The sequence below is a fragment of the Cinclus cinclus genome, chromosome 16 (genome assembly GCF_963662255.1).
Source record: "Cinclus cinclus chromosome 16, bCinCin1.1, whole genome shotgun sequence".
Lineage (NCBI taxonomy): Eukaryota > Metazoa > Chordata > Aves > Passeriformes > Cinclidae > Cinclus > Cinclus cinclus.
Window position 1 is genome coordinate 12,124,523 of NC_085061.1, and position 18,620 is coordinate 12,143,142.

Here is an 18,620-nt window from a genome sequence, read left to right on the forward strand (position 1 = left end):
CCCCTGCAAACCTCCAGCTACTTGCAAGCGGGGAAATCGGCTTTGTTAGGGGAAGGGCACATCATGGAAGCAAAGGAGGGGGGAAGTGAGGGGCCAGGAGGGGCTGGAGGGCTCCTGACACCGGTGCCGATGCAGGGACACGCCAGGGCCCGGCCCGGGCTCGGGGGGCTGTGGCGGGGCCGGCCGGGGGCACCCGGCGCGAGGCCGCGGCTCCGCCAGGGACTTTTCTTCTCTCCTCCTCGCGAGGCTGGAAAATATACAAAGCTCGCAGTGAAAATATTTACACAGCAGCAATTTTGGGAGGAATTTGGGATGTTAATTTGAAAAATCTGTGGGGAGAGGACCACAATGGGCCCTTTGAGCGGGGCGAGCGTGGCCATCGCAGCGAGCCGCCCGCGCCGGCGAGGGGCCCCTCCTGCCGCTGCGCCGGCCCTAATGGGAGCCAGCCCTGCCGGAAGCCCACCTGGGAGCCGGGGGGCTGCGCCAGACGGCCCCGCCGACGCCCCGCACCCCTAATTGCATCCAGAGCCGCTCCCCGCCCCGGCTGAGCAGCACCGAGGGGCAGGGGGGTCAGGGCCGTGTCCTGCGGCGGAGCGGCCGGCCCCGAGCGGCACGGCGGTGACCCTCGGCTTCAGCCCCGCGATGTGCTCATTCTCTCCAAATCAAACATACCTCGGCGGGCAGGGCCCCAACCTGGAAAATTCCAGCCCGAAAGATAAAGGATTGGAAAACGATTAAAACCAGAGGGTTGGAGTAGAAACCACTTGGCAGCGGGAACCTACGGAGCGTCGGCTCCCAGCCCACCCCGCCAGGGCGAGCGCACAAAACCGGCTGTTCCTGGGGCCGGGCAGCGGGGGGTTCTGGCGGCGGCCCCCGTTCTGGGGGGGGGGGGGGGCACGCAGGCTGACACTTGTCACGGGCGATTTGGGGGTCCCGGTGCCGCCGCGGGTGACGTCAGGAGGTTGGGCTGGGCTGTTTGTCCCGCAGCTGGCCCCGGAGCCATCTGGCAGGCGGGGAGGGATGAAGTAAGGCTGGATGATGCGCAGGGCAGGGGCTGATTTGAACCCCGTGGCCTCTGTTTTGGGAACACCTCCTCAGCGCCCGAGGTGGGGGGCAGCGCCCTAGGGGTAAAAACGCCCAGAGTCGGGAAAACTCCCTCCTCTCTTGCCCTGACTCATCCCGGCGCTCGCCAACGACAACGGGAGGACACGGCTGACCTTCCCGCTCCTCTGCAGGGGACACGCCGCGCTGCCCACACCCCTGCCTGTGACTGGCACTGCATGCCGAGGTGTTCAGGGCTGCACAGAACTTTTCGTTGTTGTTATTTTAATTATTTTGGTTTGGGTTTTTTGTTGTTTTTTTTTTTTTTTTACAAAAAGACACCCTTCTGATCTGCCTTACAAAAGAGATGTACACAAACCTGTACTAAAAAAAGTTTTCCCAGAAGAAATGGGAAATAATGGTGTATAAATATTCTCTCTGAGTTCTTAAAGCTTCAATTCCCGGTTTGCCTGCTCGGCACTTCCTTTGGCCCGGGGGATCCCGAGGGTCCCAGCACCTCGGCCAGGCCATATTGCTCACATCAGCTTCCGGGGAGTCGAGTCATGGGCCATGCTCCACTGAAGGACCCTTGTTACCAGCACGTGGGCATCCCTCAGCCTTTCTCTTGAAAGCCACAGCAGCTTTCTCTTTAGCAGGAGCTAAAAAAAGCCCCCCCAACCCCCAAATCAACCCCCCCTTCTCTTCCACTACCCACATTCTAGGTAGAGTCACAGATATCAAGGCACAGAGCAGTAAAATTCGTGTCTCCTCCCAAAGCATGGCAGCCTCTCAGAAATTGCACGTTGTGGCATTCCGGGGGGGTTTCTGTCTCAATTCAGTCAGCTCCTTGGCAATCTGTATCCCAGAAGGACATGACCAGGTGCTGCCACTGAGCTCAGCCCTCCTGTGTCCAAGGCTCTGGAAGCCCTGTGGGTTCAGAAGTAGGAGGGTTTGAGCCCCGGGGTATTGTTGTTGCTGGGGTAATGCGACTGCATGAGTGGCACCTCGCACTCAGAGCCACTGGAAAGCATCGCTGCCTCTGGCACCTTGCAGCCGTGGCTGCTCAAATCCCCATTTTCCAGGCAGGCTTTCACCCCTTCCAGCTCCAGTGGGCCGGTGTCTACCCCAGCGCTGGTGCGCGCCTTGGCCTGGCGGTGCCGGCAGTAGTACATGGCAGCAGTGGCCACCAGCAGCAGCAGCAGCGCGGCGGCCAGCACAGGGATGAGGATCAAGGCGAGGTTGGGGTCCTGGCTCTGGGTGACAGGGGAGTGCTGCTGCAGGCTGAGGGGCAGGGTGTGTGCCTCAGCACAATGCTCCTCCTTGGGGACCTCCCCCAGCGCCCCAATACAGACGCGGTAGGTGCAGTTGGGTTTCAGCGCCCGCACCGTGTACTCGGAGAGCGAGGCCGGCAAGCGCAGCATCACCGGCCGCTTGTCTGGCCCCGACAGGTTCCGGTAGCTCAGGCGGATTCCCTTCAGCTGCGCCTTGGACTGGACGTAGTTGTGCAGGTCCACTTTGAGGGAGGTGCTGCCCACCTGGGCGATGCTGACCCGCTGTGCAGGTGGCAGGGCTGGTGTGCCCGGGGCTGGCGTCGTTCCCCTCGCCTCCACCTCGCAGTACGCGCCAGCAAAGCCGGCGGGGCACAGGCACTCCAGGAGGTTCTGGGCACCCAGGTGACAGGTGCCGCCGTTCAGACACGTGCGGGGGGGACAGATGGGCGCTGGGGGGCTGGTGGGGGCTGGGGCGCCGCTGAAGGGCACTGATGTGGAGCTGTCCTGGGGGTCTCTGGGCCTCAGGGTGGGTGCAGCGGTGCTGGGGGGGGGCGGTGGGCGGTGGGTGCTGGGCAGCGGCGCAGGCGGTGGCAGCGTGGTGGTGCGGGACGTGGTGGGCGTGGGGGTGGTGGTGGGGCAGCCAAAGTCAGTGTATTGCAGGTGGTGGAGGAGCTTGCCAGAGTTTTTGGGGGGGAAGTGGCAGCGCGTCTCCTCAGGGCGCCGCAGGACAACACCACTGGCGTTCACCCACTGCACCAGCCAGCTCATCTGGCAGATACAGTTGAAGGGGTTGCCGGCAGCCGTTACGGCCCGCAGCCTGGGAAAGAAGCTGGAGAAATCCCGAGGGATGGTGTTGATGTTGAGGTTGCTGATGTCCAGCTCCTGGAGGTTGTGGAGGCTCTGGAAGTCCTCGGCTGGCAGCTGGGAGATGCGGGCATTGCCGGCCAGGCTGAGCTTGGTGAGGCTGCCCAGCCGCCGCAGCACCGCCGGGACACACTCCAGCAAGTTGTCAGAGACGTCCAGCTCATGGAGGTTGTTTTGGACTTGGAAGAGCTCCTCGTTTAAGCTCGTCAGGCCCATCCCTGCAATCTTCAGGGACTCAATGCTGACAGCATGGAAAGCCCCTGGTGCAATGGCAGGGATCTTGTTCCAGCTGATGTCCAGCAGCAGGAGGTTGGGCAGGTCGAGGGGGGGCACAGCCCTGAGCTGGTTGTTCTGCAGCTTTAGCTCCAGCAGATTCTCCAGTGTGTCAAAGGCAGCAGCATGGATGTGCTGGATCCTGTTCCTCTGCAGGTAGAGCCGTTCCAGCAGCCGCAGCCCATGGAAGGTCTCATTGGTGATCTCTTGCAGATGGTTGGAGGACAGGTCCAAGTTGACGAGCTCCGTCAGGGGCTGGAAGATGTTTCTCTGGATGCTGGTGATCTTGTTTTGTGAGAGGTCCAGGAGCTGGAGGGCAGGCAGCCCTGCAAAGCTGTCCTCACTGAGCGTTGTGATGCCGTTCTCAAAGACATAGAGGGAGAGGGTGCTGGGGGGCAGCCCCTGGGGCACCGTCTGGCCCCGCCTGGCTGCACACAGGATGGTCCTGGGGTCATGGCACTGGCAGCCTGCAGGACATGCCCTGGCCGGCTCCCCACGGGCCAAGAGGAGCAGTGTGCAAAGGATCAGCTGGTTCATGGTGTCAGCTCTGCAGAGACAAGCACAGCCAGGGTTAGAGGATGGGCCCTGCTGGGGGGTACCCAGGGTTGACAGGGCTGTTGGGCACCTCTGAACCCTGCTCTGCCTCCAGGGCTGGTGAGCGTGAAGCAGCACAGGGTCTGCCCACCCCAGCTCCATGCTCCCCCCTCCCCAGACCTCCAGGATTTGGGGATGTGGTACCTTTGCACACCCCAGGCTGTACCATGAGATACACCCCACTGATACTGGGGCTGTCTTTGGTGGGACACCAAGACCTTTCCCAGTACTCAGAAGGGCCCCAACCTCCCCAGATGCTCAGCAGGGTGCAAATCAAACACAGGGGATGTGGAGAATCAGAGCACCGGGAAGGGGTGGGAGCCTGGCCGGCCTCCCCTGTGTAGAGCTCAGCTTAACCCTTTGCTTGTGCCATCGTTGCAACAACTGCACCCTCGGGGGCTGCTCCTGCCTGGATCACCAGCAGCAGCAGCCCCTCTTGGGGACAGGGGCACCCAAAAGTGGTCTGGGCCACAGAGTGTGGAGCTGGAGGAGCCATTTGTGTTCCCACAGAGTCCAAGAGCTTATACTCACCCCCCAGCCAGCCCCTGTCCCCACAGGTCACCTTGCTGTTACCCTCCCCGTTGCACTCCAGGGACTCAGCACAGCACCGTGGGCTGTGTCCCTGTTCCTTGAGGCCTGGGTCAGCAGAGATGGAGGGAGCAGGCTCTGGGATGAACAAGACTGTAACCACCCCAACCCCAGCTCCCCATGGATGCCCTGGCTGATGTCACAGCCCCTGCCTGTATCCCAAAGGGCTCCTCTCTCAGCCCCATCTTTCAGCCCCTTTAATGACACTAGGCTGGCCCAGAGACTCACAATCTCCTGTTCACTCCATCTCAAGATCAGGGGGAGGTGGCAAAGGGGTATCCCTGGGAAAGGAAGAGCCAAACCCTTCCCCAGCCCCATCTGTTGCCACCTCCTCCCTGCTCAGAGCTGTCGGATCTCCAGGCAAACGCCCCCCCTGTGGCTCACAAGGGGCCCCCGCCGTGTGTGGGGGGCTGCAGGTCACACAGCAGCACGTGCCGCCTGCCCCGGCCCTGTCAGCAGTGCAGGGACACCACATCCTGTGCCAGGAGGGTCTGGACCCGTGCTGTGTCCTCTTGTCCCCCTGCCGGGGTGTTGGACAGGGTTAACACCCCGGCCAGTTCTTTGTCTCTTCCCGAGAGCCCCCCCTTCCTCCACAGGGTGGGGTGAGCCCACGGCTGGGCAGGGTCACCACATCGCCTGAGTCACTTGGCCTGACCGACCCTGCCCTGACACGACCTGCGCCGTCAGCCTCTGACACTGGGGAGGAGCTGTGCCACATCCAAGAGGTCACTGTCTCCCAGGGGTCACCATCACTGCATCCCCTCCCCAGCCCCCTCACCAGTGTCGGGTGCCCCTGCACCCCACATCACAGCCAGGCTGCCAGCAGAGTTAAAAACACAACATGGAGACCTTGCGAAGTAAAGTCAAGTCTGGGGGCAGACTCAGCACCGCTCGAAGTGGCTCCAGCACCCAGAGCGTGCTGGCTGGTGGGAGAGCCTTGGGTGCAGGGTGCTGGCATGCCAGCGGTGCCACTCACGGCCGTGCCAGCCCACCCGGGTGGGCAGTACCGGAGCGGGGCCAGGCCTGCGGGATGCTGCCGAGGCCGGGGCTGGTTTTGCAATGCCAGGGTCGGGTTTCGCTGACGTGTCCCGTGCTGCAACCAGCTGCTGACTCCCAAGTCTCTCTCGTCCCTTTAATTACGCTGGCATTTCCTCCCCGCCTGCCAGGCTCCCCGCTCCGGGCAGGTTCGGCCAGCCCGGCCACGGCCGCGCATCCGTGCCTGGCCACGAGCGCCGGGCAGGCTGGCACGGCCCCGCGGCCTCCGCCACCGCCCCTCGGCATCGCCCGCTCGGCCGGCACACGCCAACATCCCGCCCGCGCCCCGCCTCCCCGGCACGATGCTGCTTTTCAAGGCAGAGAGGAGTTAACCCAGGCCAGGACACCCCCCAGGAACGGGGGGCAGGGGAACAGCCTCCCCAGGTTCTGGCAGGGTCCCCAAGGGCGGAGAGGGGGCCCCGTTTCTGCTGGAGGTGTTGGGGCCGCCCTGCCAGTGGCCTGCTGCTGCCTTGGCTTGGCTCCCCGCGCCTGCACCGCAGATATTTGCCGAATTATTCATATTTTCCGGCTGCGGGGTGGATCTGGGCTCAGATTCCCCCAGTCCCGGCTCAGCCTTTCCCTGCCTGCCTGCTGGGGTGGGAGTACCGGGTCACCCCCTCTTCCCTGTCTGCAGCCCCCCGGGCTGGGTACCCCGCTCTCCACCCAGGGCTGGGACTGGGTAGGGGATGCCCTGATTTGTACCCGCCTCCTGCTCTTAAGGACGATGCCGATGTCTGAGCAAGGGTGACACCTGTGCAGGACAGGCTGGAGGAGCTGGAGAGTCCCTGCCTTTGCCCTCTGCTTAGGGACCTCAGGGAAGCAGGCACAGCCGGGATGTTCCTTCCCGCACCAGCAAGTGAACACAAAGAAAGCCAGCCTTGTTGCTGGCCCCGTGGGCTGCCACCTTGGCCGGGGGCACCAGAGCAGGAAGAACGGGGGCCCTGCACCGTGCGGTGACAGGGAGGCACACAGTGCCTCTTCCAGGCGGGATGCAGATGCTGCTCCCTGCTTTCCACCCCTCAAAACGAGCCGATGTCAGCACGTGCCCCCTCCCGCGAGCCAGCCGGGGGGATGTGCAGGATTAAGCCCTTAATCCTCCTCCCCTTCAACCCACCCTGCGCCGCCGCAGCTCCCACCTCCTCCCGCTCCCCTCCCTATTTAATTAAAGTTTCCGCAGCAGCCCCGCAGGAATGCAGGCCTGGTTATTGCATTCCCCGGAGCACTCGCCAGCCCCTCCATCCCGCTCCTGCCCCTTTGACCCGGCCGCGCTCCTCATCTCAGGTGCCGGCAAGGAGAAAAACCAGCAGAGCCGCTTCGCCGGCAGCCAAACCGCCTCGGGAGGAGCCGGAACGCCGGCGGAGGGTGGGAGGAGGCCGGCGATGGTGCCACGCGTGGCCCGGGCGGCACGGGCAGATTCCTCCGGAGTGACTGGGGCGGCCGCGGCTGTCCCCGAGCGCTTCCTCGTGCCGCGTCCCGCCTGCAGAGCCAGCCGGGCAGGCAGCGCTTGCGTCAGGGCCACCCGGCGAGGCTGGCCGGCCTCGGCGTGGTGCGGGGGAAAACAGTAATTAGTGTCATCCCCGATGGCGGCACTGCCCAGCGCCGTGTGGGCAGCGGCACGACTGGGTCAGGGCAGTCCGGCCGCCCCAGTCTCAGCAGGATGAGACCTGTCGGCGGTGGGGCACGCTGGCAAGAGCAGCTGTATGGGAGGACATTACTGGGGGGTTTTGATTGGGAAGAAAAGTCTCAGAACTGGAGCATCTCTGCTGGGGATGTGTTGGCTCTTGTGGTTGCCAGCCTGGGAGGGAGCTGGATCTGGAAAGGGACATTTTCCCCACGGTGTCCCAAAGTCACACCCAATGAGGGTGACAGGCACCAGCACCCTCTGAACACACACCAGGCGATGATGAAGCATGCAGGGAGTTGGCGGCAGGAGAAGCAGTGGGGGTATCCCTGCCGCCCTGTGGCCAGGCTGGCTGCTGGCCCTGCTGGCACCCATCCCTCTGTGCCAGCTGAAGGGAAACCCCTATCAGCACTGCCTGGGGACCTGCTTGGCCCCACAGCGGGTCAGTGACCCAGGACACCAGCCCCTGAGCACAAGCAGAACGAGGGCAGCCAAACCCCACCCCAGCCAATCCCTCCACTGAGGAGGGTGGACACTGCTGCCAGCAGCTCCCATCTCTGTCTGACCCCAGCAGGAGAGCCCAGCCATCACATCTACTGGGACAGAGCAAGCATGGGATGCGCCCAAGACCATGCTGGTCCCCTGTGGGTCCAGAGCCCTACTGCTGGCGGAGCACTTCACTGCCACCCGGCCCTGCCGGATGGAGCCACGCTCCATGTCAGCCCCAAACACATCCCTCCCCTTGTGCGTGATGGATGGAACACCAGACCAGGAACCCTGGGACAGACCCCAGTGCGTCCCACGGCAAAACAGGCACAGGCAGGGACAGGGAAGTGAATGAACCTCTATGAACCCTTGTCCCAGCCCACTGCAGTGCCATCGCCCCAGCCCAGCCGAGGCCCTACCATCAGCCGAGGCAGGGGCCAGCCGGGTGCCCCTGGCTCAGTTGAGGCCTCGCAGGGAGCAGGGCATGTCGACCCTTAGCCGAGGCCCCGGTGACACCCTGTCACCCGGCGTACCCAGGCCATACCGGGTGTCTCACGGCCCGGTCCAGGCCCCCCCGGGCCCCACCGCCCCCTGAGCCCGCGGATGCCCGGCAGATCCCCCTCCCGCCCGTGGGCTGCCGCCCCACGAGCCCCGGCGGACTTGTGGAGGCTCGGGCGGTGTGGCGCCGCGGGACTCACCGTGGCGGGCGGTGCGGGCGGTGCGGGGCGCGCGGTCAGTCCATGGCGGCAGAGCAGCAGCGGCCGGGCGAGCGCTCCCCTCTCTGGCGGCGCCGGGCGGGGGGGGGCGGTATTTAAAGCGCGGGGCGGGGCCTGCCATCCAGCCGGGCGCTCATTGGCTGAGAGCACGAGGGGAGGGGCGGGGCGCGGCCGCCACGGAGGCTCCGCCCACGCTCACCTGGGGCCCGACGGGGGCGGCGCCGCGGGGACCCCCGGGACCCCCCGCGCCACAGGGACAGCAGGGACAGCCAGCGCCTCTGGGACCCTGGAATCACAGGGACCATGGGACCCCGGAGACACAAGTAGCGCAGGACATTCAGGACCTCTGAGTCACAGGGACTCCCTGGATCCCCAGGACCTCTGGGGCCTTAGCATCACAGGGACCCTTGGGATATCCAGGATCTCTGATTCATAGGGACCCCTGGGATACCCAGGACATCTGGGACCTGAGAGTCACAGGGACCATCGGGGCACCCAGGACCTCTGAGTCACAGTGGCCCCCAGCACCTCCAGGACCTCTGGGACCTCAGAGTCACAAGGATCTCAGAGGTCTCCGCAGGGACCTCCAGACCCCATGACCCCAGGAGCCTCCAGAGTCACAGGGACTTCTGGGACCCCTTGGGAACTTCATGTAGGAGCTCCCTCACATGGAACTCCCACATGGTGACCCCAGGGCTCCCCAGAGTCACAGGGATCCTCAGGACGCATAGGACTTTTGAAACCCTCCAGAGCCCCTCTGGAGCCAGGGTCTCTGGGACCGCAGCACCCCTGGTGTGTACACACAGGTATAAGGGTAGATCCAGGTATAGGTATCTCCCACAGATCCCCAGCACCATGGGACCCCTGGCAATCCTGGTAACAACAAAGGCTGGGTTGAGTGTCCTTGGCACCCCCAGGGACCCCCTATATCCAGTGTGTCCAGGGTAACCGGGAACTCTGGCACCAATGAGCCCCAGTCCCTCCATGCACCTGGCATTCACAGAGCTCCTGGCATCAAGTCAGGGGACAGGGGGAAAGTGGGTGGCTCTCACAGGGCTGTCCCATGCCCCTGTGTCAGCGAAGCAATGCTCCCTGTTTGGCATGGGGAGGATGGCATGGATTGGGCTGGGACAACCAGGCACTCAGGGTGCCTTTGTCCCAGACCTGCACCACTGTGGTGGTGGCAGTGCTGGTGACTGCAGTGACAGCAGGGCAGGGGACCCCGGTTCCTGCCATGGGCATCCTGGCAGTGTTTGCCTACCTTGTGCCAACAGTCCTGGGGCAGGACCATGCCATACCACCCGCAGCTATACTTCATGGCATGGTATGTCACCGAGCAGCTCCCTCCCCGTGGCACAGTCACAGAAATGTCAACTGAAAGTAACATTGTCCTTCAGTGTCCGCCTCTGGCACTCCCTCCTCCACCCCTGCCGAGGGAAGGCACGGAGGTGGCTCCGTGCTCCTGTCACCTCTGTCCCCTCAGGCCACTGAGTATTCCCTGTGGTCTCCTCCTGCCACTGATTGTCCCCCCAGTCATGGTCCTTTCTGGCCGTGGAGCAAGTCCTGACCACCGCACCCTGTCATAAGCACCCCCCAGCCATGGTCCCCCTGCCATGAAGCACCCTGGCTGCGGTCTGGGTGCAGGACAGAGAGCAGGGACACGCTCCAGCTGGCACAGCTGGGCCGCAGGGCACTCCCCGGGCTGGCTGGCTCCAGGTGCCAGGAGAGACTGGCGGTGAGCCGGAGTGTGCCACGCGCCCACCCCGAACTGGCCAAGCCGGCCCGGCAGGCCTCAGGGCAACCCTGTGAGTGCTGGAGGCTTCCCGAGTGAGGCCGGGTGCCAGGGAGCAGGGCAGGGAGCAGGATGCCCCACGGCTGGACACGGCTTCAGAGCAGGCACTGTGCAGCCGGGGCTGGAAGCAGGTGGCAGTGACATCCTGCTGCCAACCTGTCAGCCCAGGCTGGGACAGTGAGGGTGGTCACTTGGGACCAGCCCAGCACCCTGCACCCCCGGGCACGGTGCTGCCCTCCCATCACAGCATGGCTTTATCCTGTCCCACGCTTCCCCAGGATGGGATTTGGGGTGTGCACTAGTGGGGGAACAGGATCCAGACCCACATCCGTGGGGGTGCTGTGCCCATGGGGGTGCCCAGCTCAGCATCCCCCTTCTCTTGCAGGGTGACCATCCCGCTGTATGACACAGACACGGGGCTGCTGGTGCTGGCAGGGAAGGTGAGGTCCCATGGTTGGGGGATGTAGGGAGGCACTGGGGGGACAGGAGGGTGTAGGGGGGTGTTGTGAGGTGCAGCTTGGTGCATGTGGGTGCACCAGTGGAGTACAGGAGGTTGCATGCGAGTGCAGTGTGGTGCTTCCTACAGCTCTGCTCCTTCCCTGTCCCCACCACCTCTCTTCCAGGGAGAAAACCTCCTGTACTGCTTTGAGGTTGCCCCCACGCAGCCAGCACTCAGCCAGGGTAAGCAGGTCCCTCCCCACCCGTATCTCCCCTGGGGGGCTCACTGCTGCCTGGCCACCCATCCCAGGGCCACCCTGCCTGTCCCACAGTGACCCAGTGCCGGACAGAGGGCAGCACCCGGGGCCTGGCGGCTGTGCCACGCCTGGCCCTGGATGTCATGACCTGCGAGGTGCTCCGTGTCCTGCAGCTCACTGACACCGCCCTCGTCCCTGTCAGCTACTTGGTGCCACGCAAGGTAAGGGGGCCCTGAGGGTGGCATTGTCTCATAGGTGCCTGGTGTCATCTCATGGGTGACACCTTACCAGCACTGGGTGACAAGAAGGACCCAGCCGCAGTGAGACCCCAGTCTTGAACCTGGGGACAGCAGGAATGGAGGTCAAACCTGGGTGCTGATGGTGGATCACAGAGTCTCAGAGCTGGATTTGGGAAGCCCGGTGCTGGGTGCGGGATAGGGGTGCTGGAGAGTGACAGCTGGGTGCCACCTGCTGGGTGCTGTTGTGCACTGGGTGGTGGGCACTTCAAGCAGCTGAAGTTTGGGTGCTGGGTCGTGGGGTGCTGGAAGTGCCTGGGAGTATCCAGGGTGCCCCAGCTGCAGCAGGACAGAGGCTGTGGGATTTTGGGAACACCCATCTCACCCCATCCCCTCTCCCACAGTCTGTCCAGGAGTTCCACGAGGATCTGTTCCCTGACTGCACAGGGATGCTGCCAGCCACCGATGCCCAAGGCTGGTGGGCAGGGGATAGCCAGCAGGTCAGTGTCATCCAGGTCAGTGTCCTTGCTGGTGGCATTGCCACTGCCCCATGCTCACTGCTGTGCTCTGTGCAGGTGGGGAGGGTGAGCCTGCACCCTGCACGAAGACCCACGGAGACCTTCACGTCCCCCATCATTGCTGGCACCGGCCCCACCAATGCCAGCCACACAGACACCGACACTGGCCACGCCGACACTGATCAGAGCGTGAGCATGGGGGGCTGGAAAAGTGCACTGAATGCTGAAGGGGTGGGGTCCTTCCTGCCCTCATCCCACAGGGCAAGGCTCGGTTGCCAGCAAACCCTGCCCACTGGCACTCTTTCCCATAGGAAGCCAGTGGCTACTCCTCACCATCCTCACTGGCCTCACCAGGCAGCGCGGCCACCTCACTCTCAGCCGGCACAGGCCCCTCCAGCGGTTTTGCCAGCAGCCCCAGCCAGAAGTCCCTGCAGAGCATTTTGGGTGAGCAGGCAGTGGAGTGGGCTCGAGGCCCCCCCTGGGGGGATTCAGGGTGCTCAACCCCCCTCACCCCCACCAGGGCCCAGCTCCCGCTTCCGGCACGCGCAGGGCCGGGTGCTGCACCGGGACCACCACCTCACCAACCTGCGGGGGCTCAGCCTCACCACGCCGGGCGAGTGTGACGGCTTCTGCGCCAACCGCCAGCGCGTGGCCCTTCCCCTGCTCTCCGCCGGCGGCCAGATCGCCGTCCTCGAGGTACCCATCGAGGCGTGGAGGCCGGCACGGCGCCGTGCGTGCCGTGCCAGTGACCCCCAGCTCTCTCCCACAGCTCTCCAAGCCCGGCCGTCTCCCCGACACGGCCGTGCCCACCATCCAGAATGGCGCAGCGGTGGCCGACCTCACCTGGGACCCCTTTGACCCGCGGCGCCTCGCTGTTGGTACGTGCGTGCCAGCCCTACCAGGGCTTACCAGTCCTGCTGAGGGATCCCCCAGCTCCAGGCGTGCCAGATCACCCCATTAACCCTGCCCATCTCTTCTGGTGCACAGCGGGCGAGGACGCCAAGATCCGGCTGTGGAGAATCCCTGAGGGAGGGCTGCAGGAGACCCTGCAGGAGCCTGAAGCTATTCTCCGAGGTGAGGGGACACACCGAGCACCCCACACCAGGGACAAACGAGCCCAGTGGCAGCCATAGCTGGGCACAACCATGCACTACTGAACCTCATCAGGTCACACGGAAAAGATTTACTCCATCCGCTTCCACCCCATGGCATCCGATCTCCTGGTTTCCTCCTCCTACGACATGAGCGTGCGGATCTGGGAGCTGAGCTCCGGGCGGGAAGTCTTGTGCCTGCAGGGACACACGGATCAGGTAAGGGATGACAAATCCCAAGACACCTGAGAGGCAACTTTAGGACATTTGCACATCTGTCTCTCCAGATTTTCAGCATGGCTTGGAGCCCAGATGGGAAGAAGCTGGCAACGGTGAGCAAAGACGGACGGATACGGCTCTATGAGCCACGGCGCAGCTCTCAGCCTCAACAGGTACAATCCCAGCACTGGGGACAGGCTGGAGAGCTGGGGGTGTGGGCCCGAAACCCTCCCCATAGGCACGACTGCACCCCCAGCTCTCTCGGAGCAGGCAGGGTGACCTTCACCCCATGCAGGAGGGCCCAGGTCCTGAGGGGGGACGCGGAGCACGCCTGGTTTGGGTTTGTGGTGGTGACTACCTCCTGGTGTCCGGCTTTGACAGGTAAAGAGGGGGACACATACCAGGGCAGGGGTGCCTGAGCACACTGCTTGCTCTCACTGTCACCTCCACACAGCCGTAGTGAGAGGAGGATCCTCCTGTACCGGGCACAGGCTCTGCCTGAAGGACCTTTATCTGTCCTTGGTCTGGACACGGCTCCTTCCACCCTCCTGCCCTTTTACGATGAGGATACCAGCGTCATCTTCCTCACCGGCAAGGTGAGGGCTTGTCCTCCAAAAATCTGGGGCTCCCTACCTACAGCGCCCCACACCCTCCATGTCCACTGACAGCCTCCATGTCGCTCCATCCCCAGGGTGACACCAGAGTCTTCCTCTACGAAGTGACCCTCGAGCCCCCCTATTTCCTTGAGTGCAACAGCTTCAACTCCAGTGAACCCCACAAGGTAAAGGGGGGATATGCTGCCTGTCCCTGACCCCCTACTTGTGCTGCCAGACTCCACTCACACCCCTACCCCACCAGGGCTTCGTCTTCCTGCCCAAAACAGCGTGCGAGGTGCGGGAGGTGGAGTTCGCCAGGGCACTGCGCCTGGGGCAGAGCACCCTGGAGCCCGTGGCTTTCCACGTGCCCCGTGTCAGGGTAGGTGGTGGGGGAGGGGGGATGCTGGTTGTGTTTTGGGAGGGGGACAGGAGGCAGGGCACCCCTCTGAGCACCCCTTGCTCCTGCAGAAGGAGTATTTCCAGGACGATCTCTACCCGCCGACCCGCGTGTGGTGGGAGTCGGCCCTGTCTGCAGGTGCCTGGCTGGACGGGCAGGACGGGCAGCAGCGCCGTGCCAGCCTGCGCCCCGCAGGCATGGTGCCAGGTGGGTGCAGGGGCTGGGCGGGGACCCCTGGCCCTCAGAGATGGCTGGGGGGGCTTTAGTCAATGGGGTAGAACCCTCCTGCCCCATGGTGACACCGCTCTCACAGTGAGTGAGGCCCCGAAAGAGGCTCCAGCTCGGAAGTTCGTCCCTGCCTCCGTGTACCTGGAGGAGAAGACTGATGAGCAGAAGAAGGAGGAGGTGGGTTGTGGGATGAGCATCCTGCGGCAGGGTAGAGCCGGGGGTGATGTCCCGTGCCCCACGGCTCTGCCGGCCTCTCCCCACAGCTCCTCAGTGCCATGGTGGCCCGGCTGGGCAACAGGGACGACCCGCTGCCCCAAGACTCCTTCGAGGGCGTGGACGAGGACGAGTGGGTGAGTGCCGGAGGGGGACACATGACCCTCGTGTTGGTCGCACCCGGTCCCGCCACGCCCCTCACCGCCGGTCTCCCACAGGACTAGGCTGGACCCGGCACCCCCAGGAGCACCCGGGACCCCGCAGCCGCCGGGCCCAGCGGGGCGACCAGGAGGAGAAAAAGGAGGAGGGAGAGGTGGAGGAGGGAGAGGTGCAGGAGACGCAGGGCCCGCCGCGGGCAGGACCCGCTATTAAAGCCGCTGCACCAGCACCGTGTCCTGCCGTGATCCTGGGACACCGGGGAGGACACGGGGACCGGGAATGGGGGAGACACAGGGAACACGGGGGCATGTGGACCGGGGGCAACACAGGGACCGGCTCCAGGGGGATACGGGAATCGGGGTGACACAGGGACCTGCAGCGGGGGACACCGTAACCGAGGGGGACGTGAGGACCAGGGTTATAGAGGGACCGACACCGGGGGACACAGAAATCGGGGAGAACACAGGGACCGAGGGCGACACAGGGAGCGGGACACGGGGACCGGCACCGGGATAACAGAGGGTCCAGGTATGCGGGGTCACAGGGACCGCGGGGACACACGGGGACACACGGGGAACGGAGTCTGTGAAGTCGCGCTGCGCCCGCCGACGGGCCTCCCGCGCGGGGAGGCCGCCAGAGGGCGCTGTACCTGCGGAGGGGACGCTCCGCCCGCGCCGCCTCCGTCTCGGTGTCCGCCGTGACCCTCACCCCCCGGCCACGTGACCGCCGGGGCGGAAGCGGCAGCGGGGACATGGTGAGAGGGGACGGGGGGGACATCGGGGCGGGGGAGCAGAGCTGGGGCTGGACAGGGCCCGGGGAGGGTCAGCGGGCTCGGGGTGTGCGAAAAAGCTGGTTACGGGAGGGCCAGGGCCAGTGGAGAGAGGACGGGGCGGGGGAAGAGGTCACAGGATCAGGGAAGGGGGAAGAAGTGGGGAAGAGTGATAGGGCCAGTGTAAGGGGAGCAGGGACAGGGGAGAGGGTCTCAGGACCAGCGGAGAGGGGACAAGGCATGGGGACGGGGGACAGAGGCAGGGGAGGGGTGAGAGAGCCTGGGGAGGGGACGGGGTCTGGGAAAGGTATCGGGGACAGAGAAGGGGGGACAGAGCCAGGTACGGCCATGACAGAAGTCAGATGGGGTCAGAGCAGACCCCCAGGGGATGGGGAGAGGTGACAGAGCTAGGGATGTGCAGGGCCCACGGGAAGGTGACAGGACAAAGGAGCCGTGGTGGCTGTGACAGCAGGGTGTCCCCGCAGGCCAAGTACCTGGCACAGATCATTCTGGTGGGGGCCCAGGTGGTGGGACGGGCCTTCATGCGGGCGCTGCGCCAGGAGTTTGCAGGTAGGAGCTGGGGTGCTGCTCTATGTGCCCACGCTGCCCTGTTCCACATCCCCACCCTTCCCTGGGCACCCCAATGCTCCCCATCCACGGGCTGTGCCTGCAGGGGACACTGCCAGATTGTCACAGGGCTCCATCCTGGCCCTGGCACTGCTGCCAGGCTCCCAGAGATCCTGGCACCCCAGAGGGCAGAGTGGGATGTGGCAGCCCCAGCCCTCCTTTGCCTGTAGCAAACAGTGCTTGCCTGGTCCCTGCCACCTCCCTGGCACTGGGATGGCATCCAGGTGGTCCCAGGGGTGGCTGGACGGGGAAAAAGGGGCACCAGTGTCTGAGCACCTCAAAGTGTGCAGGCTTTGCTGCCTGAGGGTTGGGGTGGCGGGGACAGCGTGGGGGACTCAAGCCCTGGTTGTCCCCAGCGAGCCAGGCTGCAGCCAATGCACGAGGACGTGCCGAGAGACCCCAGTCTGCTGCTGCCTCCAGGATCATCGGCATCAGCCTCCAGGAAGCTCAGCAGATTCTCAACGTCTCCAGCCTCAACCCTGAGGAGATCCAGAAGGTAGAGGCTTCCTTGGAGCCAGGGAGGGATGGTGCTGGCAGGGCCTGGCCTCTCCAAGGGTGCTGCTGTGCATGGGGGTGGCAGCTGGTCCCCCATGCTGTCTTGGGCCCAGTTAAACCCAGTTTGAGAATTCCTTGCACCAGCTGGAGAAGCCCTCCAGGCTTGGCCTCTGCATGTGCCCAGTGGGGCTGCTCAGGGAAGGGATGTGGGGTCTCTGGAGGTGCCCAGCTGGGAATATGGAGACTCCCAAGGGGTGTCAGGCAGAGCCAACCATGTCCCCAGGATCACTCTTCAGCAATTCTCGGGGAAGTGGGAGGCTGCCAGTGTTTTGGAGTGGGAGCAAAGGTGGAGGTGACTCTGACCCAGACCTTCTCTCAGCAGAACTACGACCACTTGTTCAAGGTGAACGACAAATCAGTGGGAGGCTCCTTCTACCTGCAGTCCAAGGTGAGCACCGCGAGAAGCAGAGCAGGGGCTGCACCTTCCCCTGCCTGGGTCTTGGGACAGGCAGAGCCTAGATATACCCATGGATGGGTCAGGGAGGGGAGGGGGCACCCCATCCCTGTGTGTCACCCCATCCCTCCATGTCACCCCATGTCCCACAGGTGGTGAGAGCCAAGGAGCGGCTGGATGAGGAGCTGCGCATCCAGGCCAAGGGTGACAAGGAGAAGGGACGGAAAGCCGAGACGTGATTCCTGCCACCCCTGCCCCCTGTGCCCCTCACCCTTAACTTATAGGTAGCCAATAAACACCATGTCCTCCAGCAGCTGGCCTGGTTGCTCCACACCTGGGGAGGGAGCAGGAACCTGCCTGCCTGGCACTGCCCTGGGAGGGGATTGGCCCCTGCAAGGGGCTGCTTTTGCCCAGGGGAGGAGGAAGAGGAGGTAGCTGGGGAAGAAGGTTGTCCCCAGGGCATTGAGGCTGCCAGGGCTCAAAGGGCACTAGGGGAGGCTGCAGGAGCTATTTTTAGTGTGGAAGTTGGATACTCTTGGATTGAGTACATGGCTACCTCTAGCTCCAAACCCTGGGCATGCTGTGCCATTACCTTCTCCCAGTGTAGATGACTGCTGGGTTGGTCTGAGGGGCTGTGAGGGGACCCCCTGTGGCTGTCCCCACCTGCAGCTCACCCCACAGATGCTGGCAGAGTTTCACTGGTGCTGAGGCCGCCTGAGCTGGAACATGGGGACATGGCTGGGAGCCAGGCAGGGCCAACCATGCCCCCAAGGTCACACCCATCCCCCCTGCACCCCTCTGTCCCCAGCATGGGCTCCTTGCCCTTGCCACCACAACCACGGACTGAAACAGGAACTTACTTCAACTTCACTTTATTGTTTTCTTAATAAACTTCCTCTCCCCTGGACGAATATAGTGTTACAGTCGTTAGCTTATCTCGTACTTGTGCAGTCCTTACACGCTATGCTAACAGCGATGGAGCCCAACAGGAGGAAAATAAAAACAACCCAGAAACTACGATAGAAAGGCACTTCGAGACCGTTAAAATACTGATGTCCTGGAATGTGCAACAACAAACCGACGAGGAGCGAGGAGACGTTTCACCGGCCGGGGCGGCCTGGTCGAAGGCCCGCAGCCATGCTGGGCTAGGGCAGCGCCGGGCGGCCGCCGGTGAGGGCAGGGAGACCGGCTCCCTGCGGGACACGCGGGGCTCCTTCAGCGCGGACGGGCGGCACTGGGGAGAACCCCCAGAGCTCGGAGCGAGCGGGATGTGTGTGACCCCGGGGGCAGGCTCCGAGCTGCGCCCGCGCTGAGGCTGGGCAGGCTGCCCCACGGCCGGGGGCTCACCCGGGAGCATCCCACCGCGGCATCCCGAGGAGCGGGTGTCCGGCAGCCGGTGCCGGCCGTGCCCGCGCTGCCCGCATGCGCTCGCGGTGCGTGGTTAGGTATGAACGTAGCTAGAGAGGGGCTGTGCCCCGGCGAGCAGCACACGCGGCCGTGTGCCTTGTCACGGGAGGGCCGGGGAGGCGGCGGGACGGGGGCGGCCGTGGGGAGGGAAGAGGAGGAGGAGGCGGGCGAGCGCCAGGCCGGGGAGTGCCCAGCCAGCTGGGCCCGGCACGGGGTGCCGTGGCTGCGGCGCTGC

The 18,620-nt window shown here is 64.3% G+C and overlaps 3 protein-coding genes across 6 annotated transcripts in view; 2 read left to right on the forward strand and 1 right to left on the reverse strand.

Annotated features, from left to right (window-relative positions):
• CORO7 (coronin 7) overlaps positions 1 to 14,830 on the forward strand; it is a 34,666-nt gene extending 19,836 nt beyond the window's left edge. For all 3 annotated transcript variants that reach the window (XM_062503416.1, XM_062503417.1, XM_062503418.1), the window contains 19 exons: positions 10,667 to 10,721; positions 10,905 to 10,962; positions 11,052 to 11,197; positions 11,617 to 11,712; positions 11,788 to 11,919; positions 12,042 to 12,174; positions 12,251 to 12,426; positions 12,500 to 12,608; positions 12,718 to 12,804; positions 12,898 to 13,040; positions 13,109 to 13,213; positions 13,336 to 13,421; positions 13,495 to 13,636; positions 13,732 to 13,821; positions 13,899 to 14,015; positions 14,105 to 14,240; positions 14,347 to 14,438; positions 14,525 to 14,611; positions 14,693 to 14,830. In XM_062503416.1, coding sequence (XP_062359400.1) covers positions 10,667 to 10,721; positions 10,905 to 10,962; positions 11,052 to 11,197; positions 11,617 to 11,712; positions 11,788 to 11,919; positions 12,042 to 12,174; positions 12,251 to 12,426; positions 12,500 to 12,608; positions 12,718 to 12,804; positions 12,898 to 13,040; positions 13,109 to 13,213; positions 13,336 to 13,421; positions 13,495 to 13,636; positions 13,732 to 13,821; positions 13,899 to 14,015; positions 14,105 to 14,240; positions 14,347 to 14,438; positions 14,525 to 14,611; positions 14,693 to 14,698 — 1,996 coding nt within the window. In that variant the 3' untranslated portion in view covers positions 14,699 to 14,830. The remainder of the gene's footprint in view (positions 1 to 10,666; positions 10,722 to 10,904; positions 10,963 to 11,051; positions 11,198 to 11,616; positions 11,713 to 11,787; positions 11,920 to 12,041; positions 12,175 to 12,250; positions 12,427 to 12,499; positions 12,609 to 12,717; positions 12,805 to 12,897; positions 13,041 to 13,108; positions 13,214 to 13,335; positions 13,422 to 13,494; positions 13,637 to 13,731; positions 13,822 to 13,898; positions 14,016 to 14,104; positions 14,241 to 14,346; positions 14,439 to 14,524; positions 14,612 to 14,692) is intronic.
• On the reverse strand, positions 1,977 to 8,571 carry VASN (vasorin). Its single transcript, XM_062503420.1, has 2 exons — positions 8,472 to 8,571; positions 1,977 to 3,996 (listed from the first exon to the last, which is right to left on the reverse strand). The coding sequence occupies exon 2, from the start codon at positions 3,984 to 3,986 to the stop codon at positions 1,977 to 1,979; it is 2,010 nt and encodes a 669-aa protein (XP_062359404.1). The 5' UTR covers positions 3,987 to 3,996; positions 8,472 to 8,571.
• A 272-nt stretch (positions 14,831 to 15,102) lies between the features above and the next one.
• PAM16 (presequence translocase associated motor 16) lies at positions 15,103 to 17,881 on the forward strand. Of its 2 annotated transcripts, XM_062503422.1 has the most exons (5): positions 15,103 to 15,387; positions 15,888 to 15,972; positions 16,386 to 16,525; positions 16,904 to 16,972; positions 17,131 to 17,881. In XM_062503422.1, the coding sequence occupies exons 1-5, from the start codon at positions 15,385 to 15,387 to the stop codon at positions 17,215 to 17,217; spliced, it is 384 nt and encodes a 127-aa protein (XP_062359406.1). In that variant the 5' UTR covers positions 15,103 to 15,384; the 3' UTR covers positions 17,218 to 17,881. The 2 variants fall into 2 exon arrangements, with proteins under 2 accessions (XP_062359406.1, XP_062359405.1); XM_062503421.1 differs by lacking the exon at positions 15,103 to 15,387 and having other exon boundaries at positions 15,726 to 15,972; positions 16,907 to 16,972.
• The last annotated feature ends 739 nt before the right edge of the window (positions 17,882 to 18,620 follow it).